Here is an 18084-nt window from a genome sequence, read left to right as displayed (position 1 = left end):
CTTGTCCTTGCATCAGCTTAAGGATCAAAGTTCTAGGAGTGACCACTGATTTGGCCAAATTTAGGTCAAGTGCCTATCCCCTGCCTGTACTGGCTAGAGAAAGGAAGGGTGAATCACCTTCAGCTTCCAAATGAAAGATGGTAACAGAACTTAACACCTCCCACCAACACTAAATATAATCAAGGAGAGGAAATTTCATATGGTGAAGGAAATTTCATTATGGTGGCGGTGATGTATTAGGGAGAGGAAAACTGATGCTTAGGGGGGGAAAAAGAAAAAGAAAACATCTGCAACATAGTTTTAAATCTAATTTGACCCACCGGAAGTTTATTACAGTGCACAGTGTAAGTTAAGCTAACTTTTTTCCAGATTGACCACTTTTATAAAATAGTAATATGCTTTTTTATAGATGTGTTATTACTGTCTTTGTCATATTGATTAGTTACCATTGTTTATATCTACTTCAAAAGACTTTTTCTACTTCACTCTTCTATTTACCTGTTTTTAACTCCATATGATTTTAAAAATCACTGCTTCATAATAGGATTTTTAAGGGAAGGTTCTATCATCATTTGCCTTTTTTCTGGAAAAAAATATCATCCTACTTGTTTATTCTTTTAGACAAAACTGACACTGGGAGTCCTTTAATTGTCCCAATCTCCCTAATGCGATCAACTGAAGTCCGTTTAAGTTTGTTCCACTTCCTCCTCCACAGGTGTGCACACCTGCACAGAACACCTGGGATCATGTGGGTAAAATATACATCATATCATTAATATAGAAGCGTTTGCCCCATGGGCCCTGTTACAACATATCTTCTTTACCACATGCCTTTTCCTCTGGTGCCAGAAAGGCTGCAGCTGAGTCCACACCCCTACAGTAGCCAGAAAGATTCTTTTATCTACCAGGACACCAGGAAAATATTACCTTTGTCTCTCCCTTTCCCAGGCTTAGTCATTATCTCTCGAGTTCTCAGATATATACGACAATCACTGCAACCTAGATTATAACATCTGCTTATTTTGTACGTACAGAGCCATAATAAATCTTAAGCTCTCCTCAACTTTTAGACAACTTGAATAGTTTCATTTTTAGCATGTCTCTTACAGGCGAGAAAATGTCGAATATTGTTTTTTTAAAACTTTGTTTAAAGGTTATTTTTAATAGAAGAATTCAGTCATTTCACATTAAACATTATAGTGAAGCAAAGGTATATCTTCCAACACCCTGAAAGTTGATTGTTATCGTTCTAGTTATTTGCTTTTTTAAAAAACAAATGATTTCTTTAGTGGGTTTTCAAATCTATTTGCTTTAGAATTAGATGAGAAAATAACTTTCGTAATCCACTCTTTCTCTAAAAATTTAGCACTTTAAGAATTATTTCTGCCTTACTTTCTATATTAAAAAAAAGTTTAAACAATCTTTGGAAAAATAACAAAGCAGATTCTATGAGGTAGACCTCTCTGAGTGAAAGCACAGGTCTTGAGTCCCGAGTCTGCAGTTCCTGTGTGACTTTGGGCAAATCACTTAACCTCTCTGAGCCTCAATTGCCTTTACAGGGTTTTCTTGATTAAGAAAGTGAACATGGAATCCTTTTGAGACCTATAAAATGTTGTAGAAAAATATTACTAGGATTTTTTTTTTCAAGCCAGTGACTATGATTTCTGGTGATCTGTAGCTTTTTAAATAGTTCAGCATCTGTATTTTATTATTCTGATAGTATATTATTTGATTAACCAGCTGATTTTATTTATATCAGTGTGTACTACTGCATTTCTATGGGGCCCTCAGAAATATTTTTATTTGTCAGCTATAGGGCAATTCAAAAGTGATTTTTAGCTTATCGGTTAATAATGTTCTCTCTCTTTTAAATTTTAAATTCTAGTAAATAGCTTGGAAACATATGCCCTACCCTTTATCTAACAATATCTCTTTATCTCCATCCAAATATCACATTACATGATCCTGCTCCATTGACTATACCCAGTTGGACCAGAGGTGAACATCTGAACCAAGCGTGGCCATTCAGATTCTTTCTTCTAGGATTTTGAAATTAGTCTTCTCAGAGACAAAAATCTGAGAGAGACAAAAAGAGATAGTCTTAATTTTTATTTCTTGCTATCCCTCTGTTCTATAATCCATTCTATATCCTTATTTTTTTTATTCTCCTTTTTCTTTGAGTGATATTGATTTGATTTCTGATCTTTGCAACAGAGAACCTAACCACCACTGCAGCATATGAGACTTACTCTTTGCTTTTAATGTCAAAAGAATTACAGGCTTTTTAAAGGTGTTTCTCTATGTAGTGCCCTTAAGTAAATTAACTCTTTAACAACCATTTAGGGGTTTCTTCTATCTTTGTCTTCACCTTAGGTGTAACAATGTTTTCTTTTCATGGAAAATAGAGTTTATTTTTCTAACCACAAAATTAATACTTAACAAATTTATATAATATAAAAATGTAGAAAGTTAGAAGAGAAAGTTTCCTCTCTCCATCTGTTTTCGCTCTCTAAAGTAATACAGAGGTTTATAGTTTGCTCTGTGTTCTTACATAATGTTTATGATCATACATTTATGTGGTTGTGAGTTTCTTTTACAAAAGTAGCATATTCTTGTATGAATTGCAAGGTTTTTTTCCACTTAAAAATAGAACATAAACATTGTCATTCCTTATTCCCATAGATCATTTTTTGCTTTTTCTCTCTGGCCTGCTCTGTGCTCCAGCAGGCTGACTCTTATGGACCGCCTCACTCAGGCTCCCTTGCTCGGATTGTGTTCAGCTGATGGGAGAGACCAGCAAGAGATCAGAGCATGAGGACAGAAGTCAGTGTATTCCTTCCCTGCTTTCCCCACTTCAGCTCCGTCTTTTGCAGTAACTGTATCCCTCTTTGACTACAGCTCCACTGAGTGGCCCTGATTCTGTGGTTCCAAGTTTCACTAGGCTCCAGTTAATGTATGTCCTCTCCCTTAATGTATGTCCTTCAACCCTAGGAACGGTAATAGCTTTCCTCCTTTGCTGATCTGTAGGCATTTCCCCATTTCTTCTTTGTTGGCATAACACTGCTCAACCCCTTGTAAGTAAACTTTTCCTTAAGATCTCTTTACTTGAAACATCTGGGGAGAGCTCTTTTCCCTGCCAGGACCTTCTCTTATACACATTTTTCCAAGGTGAGACTCGTAGCTGTCACAACATATTGACAGATCTCGATTTATTTATCAATTCCTTTATTGATGGGCATTTATCATATTTCAACTGAATTGTTGAAATATGGTGCAGTGAACATCCTTATATGTGGGTATGTGTATGTGTGTGTATATACTTGGGAAGTATTGCTATAGGAGAGAGTCCTAAAATTGGAATTGCTGGAACAAAAGGCATATGTAGGTTGAATTTGATAAATATTTTCTCTCCCTCCTGTGCAGAGAGTCAACAATTTATTCTCCCTAGAATATACTTACATCTAATGAGCAACAAACAAGCTATTGCTACGATAAATGAAAAAGTAAGGCTCTAGTAAAACATGCATGTTAAACCATTAATCCAAAAGAAATCATGGATCTTTTTAACTTAAAAATAAGTCTTTATAAAAGAGTTTCTGAATCCTACAGCTATTCAGACAATGTAATCCTTCAATCAGCTTTATTTCAAGGAAAGAGAACAATTTCTGACTGTTTCAACTAATCTGACCAGAAAAAGTTCCAGTAGCCTCTAAGTGCATTAGATTAAGCACATGATTAAGAATAAAATCCCAAGAACATTCTGATGGTAAGTTTCAGAGTACATTCACATAATATATAACTTCAATTTGGGGCCCAGATACCAAGATGTTTTTTCTCATATTCTAGGTTTAAGTTTATAAGGTTTAATATTTCAAAAACAGAAATAGGTTCAAGGAGGCAAGACAGAGATGTTCATTGAGAACTGTATATAATAAATTAATAATTTAAATTTCCATCAGTAGGGAAATGGCTAGTTAAACTGTAGTATATCCATACTATGGAATACTATGCTGCAGTTTTAAAATGCGCTTCCTTGATTAATAGTGAAGTTGAGCACTTTTCATGTTTACAGTGGTTTGCGGCGGGGGGAGGGGAGTCCCTTTTTTGCCCATATCCTCCTATATAGATTATCTGCTCACATCTTTGCCTACATTCCTACTGTATTGCCTTTTTTCTTATCCACATTTAGAGGGGTTACTATGATATGGATACTAATTCTTGTTATGTATGTAGCAAATATTTCCTACCATTCAGTTTGCTTTAATTTTACTTATGGTGCTTTGTAGTCCTAACATCATGTAACCAAATTATCAATCTATCAATATACATTTTTGCATTTTTCTGTCTTCCAATAATAATAATAATAGAGTCTTCTAGCTTCTTAATATCACTTCCATTAATATCTGTGAATGGTAAGAAGTAGAAATCTAATATCTTCTTTCAAATGGAAAACTAAATATCCCAACATCTTTCCTAGAAGCCCCATCTTCTTGTCTGTCATGGACTTTGGTTACATCCATCTCTAAACTAGTTACTGTGGACAGGGTGCCTGGATATGCTGATGGGCTTAAGTCAATCAAGGCAGCAACGGGAGCCAAAAATGGGGTCAGTTCCTCACAACACACTTTAATAAAGCTGAGTGAATGAGGAATGATATTTAAAATGGCTTTTGGGAAACTATTCCCAGTAGAAAGTGCAATAAAGGCTGGCAGAAAAAAAAAAAGGATGTCTACTGCACAATCTTATGACTTACGAAGTCCCCATATTTCTATTAATTTATTTATTCATTCTTATATCCATATCGCATTGTTTAAATTACCAAAGCCTGTGATATGCATTATAGCAGCTCATCATATCAGATAGTGAAGAGGCTATCAAAGACAATTAGGGACCTGGGAGGCAGTTTTGGCCACGATGGGACAATTTGAGCATCACTAAGGGCAATAATTGCAATGAATTGAAACTCATCAAACATTTGGAATCATGAGTTCATAATGGTATAAAAAATCTAGAAAACAAAAACAAAAATAAAAAACCCCAACTAACTGGTCACCTTTGGAGGATAGAAGAAAACTAATTCAATATCCCCAAAACAGGTAAATAAAAAGACAGGACAAGCATTTATTCTGCCTTTCCTATATGAACTGTATGCTGGATGCAAGCAAGAGCTATAATAGGAAATGTTTGTACAACTCTGCGAATACACTAAAACTATTGAGTTATACTCATTAAATAAGTGAATTGTGTGGTATGTGATTATATCTCTATAAAGTGGTTCAAGAAAGTCAAGAAAGTAGTTACTTTGGGGGAAAGGAGGGGGTTGAGACAGGGATTGGACACATAGAGGGGTTTCTGGGGCAGCTGATTAGGTTCTATTTCTTGACCTGGGTTGTGGTTAGAAACATGTTCTCATTATAATCATTTGTTTTGTGCAGTTTTCTAATTTGTGTTTTATTTTTCAGTAAAAAGTTAAGTGAAATAGTTAATGTTGAAAGCATGGGTTTAAAGAGGGAACACAGGGCTAATTTTTTAGTGTGCCTCTCTGAGCTGTGGGCCCGCCCCACTGACAGGCTGTCTCAGACAGCAGTGCAGGTTTGCCTTCAGCTAAAGATTGTGGGGTGTTCTAGGAAGTCTATTGTGGTTCAGTGGGTTAATGGCCTCCAGACTCAGGTCTGTGGTAGATGTGGGCTCCACAAGGGGGCTGTAGACTGCCTCAAAACTGAGCTTCAGGCTTCTCCTGGAGAAGCTTGCAAGACTGTGGCCTCGTTGCCTGAAAACATGAGCTCAGGTTCCAATTTTTCCAAATTTCCTTGGAGATAATGGTGTGGGCAACAATTCCTGGATATTTTTTATAGTTATCTTGTTTTGAAGAAGTTTTTACTCAGTTAAAAAGCAACTGTAGAAAGGACGAATGCTGTACAATTCCACTTATATGAGGTACCTAGACTAGGTAAATTCATAGAGAAGGAAAGTAGAATAAAAGTTACCAGGGACTGTTGAAAGGGGGAAAGAGAAAGCTTTTGGTTAATGGGTATAGAGCTTCTGTTTGGAATAATGAAAAAGTTATGAAAATGGATGGATGTCATTGTAATTTACATTTCAAACAATAGACATTGAGCAAAGCAGATTATTCTACATAATGTAGGTGGGTCTCATCTAGTCAGTTGAGGACCTTAAAAGCAGAGACTAAAGTTTTCTAAGGAGGCAAATCTGCTTCAAGATTGCAGTGTCCACTCCTGCTTGAGTTTCCAGCCTTCGGATTTCACACTCAAAATTACAACTTCAACTCTTCTCTGAATTTCTAGCCTGCCAACCTGCTCTACAAACTTTCTTGTTCCTTTTCTTGGGCTGTCCTTGTCCTCGCTGGTATCAGCGTTAAGCCACACTTATAAAATATTGTACAATATTGTTAATATAGTTAATGCCACTGAACTGTACACTTAAAAATGGTTAAAATGCTAAATTTTATGTTATGTGTATATTACCACGATACAAAAATGCCTGAAAACTGAATAGGAAACAAGTATAGAGGAAGAAGGGGAAGCTCACTCTATGATTTAACAAACTAATTGAAGGAAAATGTAAAATTCTTGAAAAAGTTAACCATATTAAGAAATTAAGAGAGTCTAGAGTTATTCTGAAAAGATGCCAGCCTTCATAAAGAGTCATGGGGAGTAGCAAATGTGGCTACTGATAAGGAGCCATACAGATCCAGTTTTGTATTCTGTGGTAAAATGGATTTGATAGAAAAAAACTGAAAAGGAGGAATCTGGAAAAATGATTGCTGGAATTATAAGACAGACAAAAGCACTAGAATATAAATCAAAATCCATGTACTCGCTTGGACTTTTTCGTCTGGCAGCATATTCTGCAACGTAGCTCTTCACCACAGGTCAGCTTCATCTGAGAGTAGATCTTTCACTCTTCTCCATTCAGAGTCTCTTCTTCACTCTCAGACTTTGTTCTTCTGCCTTGAATTAGTTAGGATTCTCCAGAGAAAAGGAACCAATAGGATATAAGTATAGAGAGAAAGATTTCTTTTAAAGAATTGGCTCAGACGATTGTGGGGCTGGCAAGTCTGGAATTTGTAGAGCAGGCTGGAAGCCTAGAAATTCAGAGAAGAGTTGATGTTGCAATTTTGCACATGCATTTTGCAGGCTGAAAATTCAGTAGACGCTGAAATTGAGTAGACACTGCAATCTTGAGACAGATTTGCCTCTTCTTTGGAAAACTTCAGTCTTTGCTTTCAAGGCCATCAACTGATTGGATGAGACTCATCCACATTATGGAGAATAATCTGCTTTACTCAAAGTCTATTGATTTAAATGTAGATTACATTTTTAAAATATCGTCATAGCAACATCTAGACTGGTATTTGAGCAAACAACTGGGCACCATAGCCTAGCCAAGGTGACACATGAAATTAACATCACGTACCTCATTCTCCAGTTCATGGTTCTTTGTTGGTGGATCCAAGGGGATCTCTTCTCCCTCTTGCCTCTCCAGAAAGCATATATGGACCATTCCAGAATCCTCTCCAAAGAATTTTTCCCCAGCCTACCACATCCTTCAGCAGTAATGAGAAATATCTATCCACCAAAATGTTTGCCTCCACTTATTCTCCCATGTACTATTTCATTCCACTATCCACTATATCTTGATATACTGGGTTCTCTTCCGGGTTGATTCAATTTTCAATCAAACCTGTAACTGAACAAGAGATTTTTTAAAAATTTATTTCCAAAATAAATTTTGAATTTTGCTCATTTTTAGTTTAGGAAATTGCTATTACTTAAGGATTATATTTTTTCTTAAATGGAAGATTTATGGAATTATGATTCTTACGATAATGTTTCATAAATAAAGTTGATTTAAACATTTTTTTTTTAATTTTGAGTTTACCTATCTCCCAGAAGAGTGCCTGGCATGTAATAGGAGCTCAATAAACATTTGCTGAATGAATCTGTTAATGTAGCCAGTTAGGAATAATTTTATTTTAGACTATTCCTGCATTATAAGATAAATTCTAACTCATTGTGATGCATTATTTTTTCAGAATACATCTAAATTAAATTTACTTATTGAGTGATTGATTCTTCCCTGTTTCTATATGGGATTGGGCCACTTTCTTTTCTTGTGCTGTCCTTGTCCTCAGTATCAGAGATAAGCCAGGCTTATAAAATGAATTGCGTATCTTTCCATTTTATTTTGTGCTCTGGAATGGCTTGGGTAGCATAGGAATTCTCTGTTCCTTGACTACTGCAGGCCCCACAATATCAGGGAATATGTCCCAAGACCCCCAAGTGGATACTTGAAACCACAGATAGTACCGAACCCTATATATACTATCTTTTCCCCAATACATAACTATGATAATGTTTAATTTATAAATTAGGTACAGTAAGAGATTAATGACAATAAAAATAAATAGAACAATTATGACAATCTACTGTAGTAAAAATGATGTGAATGTAGCATTAAGTAAAATTAGGGTTACTTGAACATAAGCACTGGGATACCGCAACGGTCTATCTGATAACCTAGACAGCTACTCAGTGACCATAGTACATAAAGTGTGGACATGTTGGACAAAGGGATGAGTCACATCTCGGGCAGGATGCAAAGTAGGATGGCTTGAGATTTTATCACACTACTCAATTTAAAACTTTTTGCTTATTCATTATGAAAAGAATTTTTAGTCTACAGCCATGCCACCCTGAACAAGCCTGATCCGGTCTGATCTCGGAAGCTAAGCAGGGTCAGGCCTGATTAGTGCTTGGATGGGAGACCATCCAGGAAGACCAGGTGCTGTAGGTGTAAAAACTAAAAAAAATAAGAGACTGTAAGCTGACAAGTTCTTTGCAATCTGTGAGGTCAACCAAGGGTTGCCTCACCTAAAAAAAATAATAATAATTGTTATTTCTGGAATTTTCTATCTAGTATTTTTCAGACTGCAGTTGACAGCAGGTAACTGAAACCACAAAAGTGAAACCACAGATAAGGGGTACTACTGTATCTGCAAATGTACCCTTTTCCATGCTTGAGTTATGTATAAAGAGAGACGTAAGACAAAGAAGTGCTCTGTGCAGGCCGAAATATCAGCTTATTCTGATAAAAGCCACTGGAGAATTGGCTTAGCATGAAAGCCAAATGAGCTTACTAATACTGAACCACAGAATTATATAAACATAACCATCCAGGCCTAGTAGCACTGACTGGGGCAGGTCTCATCATATGGGTAGCATCTCACCCTGCAAGAAGTAGAACTTGTGCTTTCTGGGGCTGACTGGCTCCCAAAGAGGAAGAGAATGAAACCAAGTCAATCGTGCTCAGTTTATTATTTCAAATTCACCAATTGGATTAATTTCCTACTCCAAGAACACAGGAGATATACTAAATCGAGTTCCTTCACATGGAAGATGTAGTCATTTCCTATTGCCACTGTAACAAATTACCACAAACACAGTCACTTAAAACAACACAAATTTATTCTCTAATAGTTCTGTAGGTCAGACGTCCGAAATTCATTTCACCAAGCTAAAGTCAAGGTGTTGGCAGCACTGGTTCCTTCTGGAGGCTCTAAGGGAGAATCTGCATCCTTGCCTTTTTCAGCTTCTAGTGGCCACCTGTATTTCTTGACTTCTGGCTCCTTCTTCCATCACCAAGGCTCATCACTCCCATCACCACTTCTGTCTTCACCTCACCTCCTCCTGTGACTCTGACTCCTCCTGTGGCCCTCTTATAAGGACCTTTGTGATTATATCAGGCCAACCGGATAATCCAAGATAACCTCCCACCTCAGGATCCTTAACTTGATCACATTTACAAAGTCTTTTTTTTTTTTTGCCATGTAGGTAACATATTCATAGGTTCTGGGGATTAGGGTGTGCACATATTTGGGGAACCATTACTCAGCCTATCACAGAAAGTAATATCAAGAATTGGTTAAGAATGATTCCCACTGATATTCCCTTGATTCTTGTTTTCTTAAACCAGTGATTTAGCCATTAAGCAGAGGTGTGTCTGACATCCTCGGAGAGGATCTCAGCAGCCTGTCAGAACAGTCCCACCCCATCTTCATGAGGCTACCCTTCCCTCTTATATCAACCAACTTTGTACTCACCCCAGGAACACTGGTAGGCAAGAAAAATTTGGCTCGTGAAAGGTCCTAAAATAGTTTCCTCTAATGCATTAATTAAATCATTCAATGCCATCTTGTAACCAAGGCTGAAATTACATTAATTTTCTTATTATTCACTTTTATTATGCCTATCCATATTGTCCACGTAGCGTATCAGAGAATCAGCACTGAGATTAAATGACAAAAGTACACTATTCCAATAATAATATGCACATTAAACTTCAATAACAAAATGCTAATAATGTCCAAAAATTTTTTTAAAACATAAACCTCTTTCCTTTATCAAATATCTAGGCAGAAATTAATGTCCAAGAAATGAAATCAAAATCATGAGATATTACAGTTCAAAAAAAGTAAAGTTCAAAATAAAATTATCTTGTTTTTGTGGGTTAGAATTCAAAGAAATTAAAGGCCAAAATTCATCTTCCCCAACTTCTTATTCTGCTTTGTCTCAGCTGGAGGGGATTTCCATGCGTGGGTAGAGTCTGAGATCTTTTAGCAACCACAGCTTAAGCTGTATCTCATGGAATGGGGACAGTTTCCACAGGAGTTCCAAGTTAGAAAATAATAATACCAGCAAGTCTGTAACATACTTTTTTTTGCTAAGGAGTCTATAGATTTAGTAGAACATGTAAAATGATCCTAGCACTAGCTCTACACTCACCATATTTAGAAAGCAAGCCAATTCCTAGCAGATATCCCAAGCAAAATGCATACCAGAATTAGTACTTTGGGTTGCTAACAGTACTTTGGGTGGCCAAAAGCTATTGTAGAGACCGCAGCTTCACAAAGATGCCAGTTGACTGATACGAAGAGTCCAGAATCTGTGGCCGGTGAATTAAAACCCAGTTAGGAGAAAGCTAGCTACAGGTTAATTTCTGCACTATGGAGCCTTGTATTTACCATTTCCAGGAAGCTCTACCTCTGAGTACTGTCTCCTCTCTCGGGCCAAGCATTTGAGGGGGTGTGGCCTTCCTGCAAAGTTTAGAAATGTGCAATGGCAATAGTCATCAGACCTTATTTGAGGGGCTGTTCTTTCCCACCCAGATATTCAAAACCTCTCCATTCCCATGTCCCCTTTGAACTTTTGGTGCCCACAATGCAGTGCTGTGATGAAGGTGCGCTCTGTCTAGTAACAGAGCTCTCACAATAACTGGTGAGCATTATTACTCCTGAGCTGCGGTGGCTTTTTTTCACTGCCTCTTTCTGTGGAATTCCTTAGGTCTAGGAAAACCATCACCTAGGGAGGATTTCTCTATCATATTTAAATAACCAGTTTCTAGCATCCTCAAGGACAAGCAGAGGAAATGATCCTTGAGCCATATGAATGCAAACTTCATCCATCCACCCTGCCCTCGTTTACCCTTCAAGTAAGTTCAAAATAACTTAAAAGAGGAATTGAAATTAGGGCTGTTTGTTTACAATACCCACCTACACCTAGGACTAGCACACTGAGAACTAATCTCTCACTAATGCTCTGTGGTCCAAAGAGAACCCAGCTGCCCCACAGTTTAAAAACAGCAAATATTTTTCCACTCCTTTAATATCTAAAAGGACAGTATATGAAAAGGCTATTTCTTTCTCCCTATAATTGAATCCTTGCCTCAGCTCTAACGGCTTATTAAGTCCTCTTCAGCCTGCTAGCCCCTGCTAAAGCCCTCTCATGGCCCCTGTGCCTGTGCCAAGGCCCTCTTAACAGCCTCTGAGTGGCTTTTCCAAGGTCTTTTTCCCCAGACTACAGCTGTTAAGAGCCAACTGCACTACCAAAAAAACCTACCTGGTTCAATATAAACCTACACAAATTCCCAAGATTGAAATGTCCTGCACACACACTAAAGAACAAGACTCCAAGGCCAAGGCCAATCCCTGCCACTCCAGAAACCTCAATCACTCCATGTGTATTCATCTGCTTCTCCCTAATTGTGCTCCTTATTTCTTACATATTAATTTTCTGGCCAAATGCATCAAGTGTTGGAACATTGAAGGGGCATCCAATAAAAAGCACCCTTCCTCCTTTTCTGAGCCCAAACAAATTAAGAAATAAGATAAAGGAATAGAAGAAGGCCAAATAATTAATGAATTCCTGATAAAGCTGGATTGCAGGATGCAATAATGAGCCAGAAGAATTTTCCAACACTAAGCTACAGAATAAAATGCAACGATTCTCGTCCGAAGTCGACTTGCCTTGTTGGGGCTGAGAGAGTCAGCCTGCCCCCAGAGCAGACCTCGTACTGGCGAGATTCCAAGGAGGAAAGGGGACAGGAATGAGCTGAGCATGCTCATTTTATTTTCCCCAAATTTGCCAATTAAATCATGCCCTCCTCAGATCAGGGCAGAGTTAAGGAAGGGCAGAGAAAAAGCAGGTATTACTTGAATGTAACACCCTTCACCTGAAAGGTCCGTGTTTGTTTGTTTGTTTGTTTCAAGTAAAATATATGTAGGTATTATTTGGGTAATTAAATAACTTGATTTTTGTAAAACCAAGATGGTAGCTGCTACCCCATGAGACTGCTGTGCTATGGTTATAATCTAGAGGTCTAAAGATAAGATTTCTCAGGCATTATCAATTAGCATTAGGGAATGATTTCCTACTCTTTTAAATAGTTTTCCATAGGTCTTTATAAAAAAATAAATAAAAAAAAAACACTCTTAATTTCATACTTTTTTTAGCCATGCACTTAAAAAACGTGACTCAAAATTTGGAGGAAGATTTAAATAACGATTTTTCTCAACCACAGAGACAAATGTTTCCAGCCTTCTCAGATGCTTTCTGTTGCCCCTTCTGTTCCTTCTTTTTGTCACTGCCCCACCCATGGGAGCCACTCCCCACTTCCAGACTTGAATGAAATGGCCACACCGCAAAGTGTGAAGTTAATTTGAATGGTCACAGAGTAGCGAGATGACACCACCTGGGAGTTCAGGGGATTTAGCTCTACGTAGGATAAACCTTGGCCAAGGGAAAGGAGACAGCAGAGAAAAGGCAGATAAATGCCCTCCTCTTTCTTTTTTGGATTATTTCGAAGTGTAGCTTCTTCCCGCAACTTTTCTGAAGAAATCCTGAGTGCTGAGCAAACCTGCTGAAACACCTGCTCTTGGAAAGCCAACTTTGCATCCTTCCCTCTCCTTTCCCTCATTCTTACCACCTGAAACTGTCTGAGTGAGGGTCATCTTGTTCTCGCCTTGAAGCCAACCTCAGCAATTAATGCACCCAATCTCCCACAAATCCACAGGGAGGCAAATCGAATATTACATTACACATTATATAGGAAACCTTCCTTTTAAATATTCTTTGAGTTTTCTCTTTCCTTAAAGGTTCTACGGCTCATAGCTCACCCATCTTTACTTTCCCTTCTCTTCAATCTTCTCACAAAAATTTCTTCCAAGTATCGCCCTCATTCTGTGGTGGGTAGAGCAATTTGGTCCCCTGTTGGCATTTTAATTCTCCTCACTGCCAGTACCCTGCTTAATTCAACAAAGGCCCTCTAGTGAGCTGAATACACAAAGCGTTCATTCTTCCCTGTAGAAAAGAAGGGAGGTATTGCCAGTACATCATTTTAATACATTTTCCCTCTGTCACACAGGCATAAAACAAAATCCCAAGCAGACAAGAAGGGAGAGGAAAGAAAAAGCCATGTCAGGATGAAGCAAGTACAGGATCTAGAGAAGCACAAGTTTGGAATGATATCTGGTGAAGGAAAAGCAGACCGGGAACATGGATCTTGAGGCAGGGGCAGACACTACATAAAACTGGGTTCAAATGAAGCCAGATCACCTGTGCAAGAGAAGACCAGGAGCTGGAAAAGGGTTTGCAGGAACACTGGGCACGGGCAATAGGAGTGCAGTTTAATATTCAGTGAATATACACTCAATAAACAACCCCACAAGTTTCCCGCCGGAATCAGAGCTGATCCCCGTGGCAATGAGACTGATTCTGAAAGCAGACAAACAGATCACCTGCCTGGTGTCCAGGGTTAAGGACCGAGGAAAGCGAGTAGTTCCCTACTCCTACTATTTTCCCCTCACACTTGAGAATAATACATCCTCCTCATAGATTAGTTTTCTACTGCTGCTGTGACAAATTGCCACAAACTTAGTGGCCTGAAACAACACAAACTTAGTATCCTACAGTTCTGTGGGCTGGAAGTCCAACATGGGTCTGACTGGGCTGACATCAAGGAGTTGGCAGGGATGCATTCCTTTCTCAAGGCTCCAGGGGAGAATCTTTTCCCCGGCCCTTTCCAGCTTCTACAGGCCATCTTCTTTCCTTGGCTTATGGCCCCTTCCTCCATCTTCTCAGCTAACAAGAGCAGGTTGAGTCCTCTCATCACTTCACTGACCTATTCTGCCTTCCTCCTCTACTTTTCAGGACCGTTGTGATCACATGAGGTCCACTGAGATAATGCAAAATAATCTCCCTGTTTGAAGGTCAGCAAACGAGCAAACTTGATTACATCTGCAACCTTAACTCTCCTCTGCCATGTAATATAACATATCCACAGATTCTGGGGATTAGAATGTGTTTACCTTTGGGAAGCCAGTATTCTGCCTATCAGATGGTGATAAGTACTATGGAGAAAAACAAAGCAGGGGTTGGGGAGAAAGAGGGACTATTCCTCCATGGTCATGTCTCCCTCTGGCCACAGCTGGAAAGGTTCTCTTTTAAGGAGAACCTTTTAAGGATCCATTTGATTAGATTGGGCCCCCCTGGATAATCTGAACTATTCTCCCCATCTCAAGGTTCTTAACACTAATTACATCTGTAAAGACTCTTTTGCCACTGAAGGTAATACATTCACAGGTTCCAGTGATTAGGGTGTAGCCATCTTTGGGGAGCCATTATCCTGCGTGCCACATCTTGTCTATGATCGAATTTTCTAGGCACCTAAGCTTGTCAATGACTGAAATTTCCAACTGGTTCTCTGTCAAAACCCCTTGCAGAGAATTCAACTCGTAGATATGATTCTTTCAATTTAGTCAGAAAGCCGGTTAAGATTTTTCACTATTAGCTCCCTAGCTCCCTAGACTGAAAAAATATGTGCATCTTTATTCTTCTTTTGATTAAGAAGTGAAGCAGCAATATGATGCCACCACCACCATCGATATACAATAGTTACATCAACCCAAGTAATGCCCTAGTGTTGTCTCTATGTAACCAACACATCTCACCCAAAGACCCTGGCAACCACTGATCTTGTCTCCATCCTTTTAACTTTTTCCTTTCTGAGAACGGCATATAAATGGAATCATATGGTATATAGTCTTTTAGATCTGGCTTCCTTCACTGAGCAAAATGCACTTGAGATTCACCCATGTTGTGTGTATCAGTAGCTCTTCCCTTTTTATTGCTGAGTAGTATTCCATTGCATGGATGTACCACAGTTTATCCATTCTATTATTGATGGATATTTGGGTTTCCAGCTTTTGGTGATTATGGATAAAGTGGCAATGAACATTCATATACAGTTTTTTGTGTGAACAAAGTTTTCACTTCTCTTGGGTAAATATCTAGGATTACTGGGTCATATGGTAAGTGTATGTTTATCTTTATAAGAAACTGCCAAACTCTCTTTAAAAGTGGCTGTACCATTTTGCATTGCTACAAGCAATGTATGAGTGTTCCAGTTCCTAGCATGTAGTATTGACAGTTTTTGTTTTGTTTTGGTTAGGTTTGCTTCGGTTTGGTTTGGATTTTAAGCCATTCTAATAGGTATTTGATATTATCTCATTGTGAATTAAAATCACAATTCCCTAATTAGTAATGATGAGTAGATTTTCATGTGCTTATTTGCCATCCATATATCTTCTTTCATGAAGTATTTGTTCAAAATCTTTTGCCTATTTATAATTGGGTTGTTTGTTTTCTTATCGGTAAGTTTTGAAAGTTCTTATATATTTTGCATATAAGTCCTTTGTCAAATATGTGATTTGAAAATATTTCTCCTAGTCTGTGGCTTATCTTTTCATGCGCTTAACAGTGTCTTTCACACGAACGCAAAATTTTATAATTTTGATGAAGTCTAACATCAATTTTTTCTTTCATGGATCATGCTTTCATTGTCATCTTGAAGAACTCTTTACCTCATCCAAGATCACAAAGATTTTTTTTCCTATGTTTTCTTCTAGAAGTTTTAAAGTTTTGCATTTTGTATTCATGTCTACTATCTATTTTGAGGTGATTTTTGTGTAAGATAAAAGGTATAAGTTGAGGTTCTCTTTCTTTTTGTTTTGTTTTTGTTTTGTATATGGTTATTTGTTCCAACGCCATTTATTGAAAAGACTATCCTTCCTACATTGAAATGATTTTGCACTTTTGTCAAAAATGGGTTGATAATATATGGGTAGATCTATTTCTGGACTCTGTATTCTGTACCATTGATCTTTGCGTCTATCTTTATAAATACCACTTTCTTGATTACTGTTGCTTTATTGAAAAGATAAATCTATTATTTAAGAAATCTCCATTACTCAAGATGTGTCATTCTCAGCAAGTTATATAATCTCTTTTAACCTCAATTTTCTCAATTATAAAAATAATATGTTAGCAGCACCTATATGAAAGAGCAGTTACAGGGACTGGCCAGACAGGAATGGCGGGCATGGTGGTGAACATTACTCATTTTGTTTCCCCAGCACTTCTTTCTTCCAGGATCTGCATCTTCTTCTTACAGGGCGCATTCTTTTGCCTTTTCCATCCTTGGAATAATAAAAATTATTCCAAGTCCTCCAAAAAGCAGCTGCCAAGATGAAATTGGACATGTAAGAAATTTATTAGATAAAATGTCTACACAGAAAATGAAGAGGCGCAAAGGAAGGTTGGGATAGCCATCAGACCCCATGCAGGTCTGACCTTGAGTGAAAGAGAGAGGGAAGGAAGGAAGGAAGATGGAGTGAAAGCATCTTAGAATGCAATGCAGTTCTAGAGAAAGTTCAGCAAGGGCCTTGGGGAGTCCTCAAGTCACCTGCACTCCATCACTGAGTTTGTGCTAAGATCATGCTTCCAGAGGCCGCTCCTAACCGGTATGCAAGTGCAACAGTGACACTAAGGCAAGACAATACCTGAGAGCCATGAGATGCCTCTGGCTGTTCTTTCAATGTGACTTACTCCATCTTGGCTTTTCCCATCTTAGATCTCTTACTTTTTGCACTTCCCATCTGTATATCCTTTCAAACCACAGTAAAATGGTCCAGAGGCTGCTTTCATTTATGGGGAGGGTTCTATTCTAGGCAGTCAGTAGGAAATACCTTGAAGTACAGGAGAAAAGAGACACAGAAAACCACTGAGGCCCGACTCTAATCTAAGTAAAAGGAGTTGGTGTGACTCTTGAAATCCAGCATTACTTACCAAAACAGAAAATTCAAATGATATAAAGTGATTTTGCCTGGAGTATGCTCTCTGCATATTTCCCATTTAGTGGCAGTTGGCATCTAGCAGTGATTTCAAGGGTTCAGAGTTTCACTCATGTCTGTCTCCAAACAGAGAATTGACTCATAAGAGTTCTACTAAGCCTGTAAAATTCCACACTACGAGATAAAACAAAATAATTTTGGCCTACAAAAAGCAGATTTTAGCAGATGGTTACCACAGCCATAGAGAAAACTCAGGAGCACATCCACAAAATGTCTAATTCTGTGAACATGCATCCAGGCAGTAGTAATGCCAGACCATATATCGTACCTCATACCTCAGCGCCTTAACTGATTCTGTTCAGTTAAGATGACCCACCTTCTGAATTTTTGTTTGTTGGTTTTCAGCGGGGCAAATTTCTATTTATCCTTCAATACTTAAAATCACTTCTTTTCAGAAAAGCCTTCCCAAAACTGTCTTTCCTGTGTATACTCTCTCACGGAAGGTTGTTCAAACCTATTTTATTGTTCATAACTCATTGTACTGCGATCTCTCTCTCTCTCTCTTCTCTCTTCTCCCTTCTCTCTTCTCTCTTCTC

General features: G+C 38.1%; 1 protein-coding gene and 1 pseudogene across 6 annotated transcripts in view; one reads left to right on the top strand and one right to left on the bottom strand.

Moving 5' to 3' along the window:
- The window catches only part of APOLD1 (apolipoprotein L domain containing 1), a 41249-nt gene that overhangs the window by 9905 nt on the left and 13260 nt on the right, over window positions 1-18084 (bottom strand). For 3 of the 6 annotated variants that reach the window (XM_039876391.1, XM_039876397.1, XM_039876393.1), the window contains exon 2: window positions 7438-7710. The exons of 1 other annotated variant lie outside the window; for it this stretch is intronic. In XM_039876391.1, coding sequence (XP_039732325.1) covers window positions 7438-7524 — 87 coding nt within the window. In that variant the 5' untranslated portion in view covers window positions 7525-7710. Of the gene's footprint in view, window positions 1-6841; window positions 7106-7437; window positions 7711-18084 lie in introns of all 6 variants that reach the window. 2 more of the 6 variants (XM_039876394.1, XM_039876395.1) reach the window with 2 other exon arrangements.
- Window positions 8699-8817, top strand: LOC120613776 (uncharacterized; annotated as a pseudogene).

Source organism: Pteropus medius, unplaced genomic scaffold (assembly GCF_902729225.1).
Source record: "Pteropus medius unplaced genomic scaffold, Ma_sr-lr_union100, whole genome shotgun sequence".
Classification (NCBI taxonomy): domain Eukaryota; kingdom Metazoa; phylum Chordata; class Mammalia; order Chiroptera; family Pteropodidae; genus Pteropus; species Pteropus medius.
This window is presented reverse-complemented; position numbering and strand designations above follow the sequence as displayed.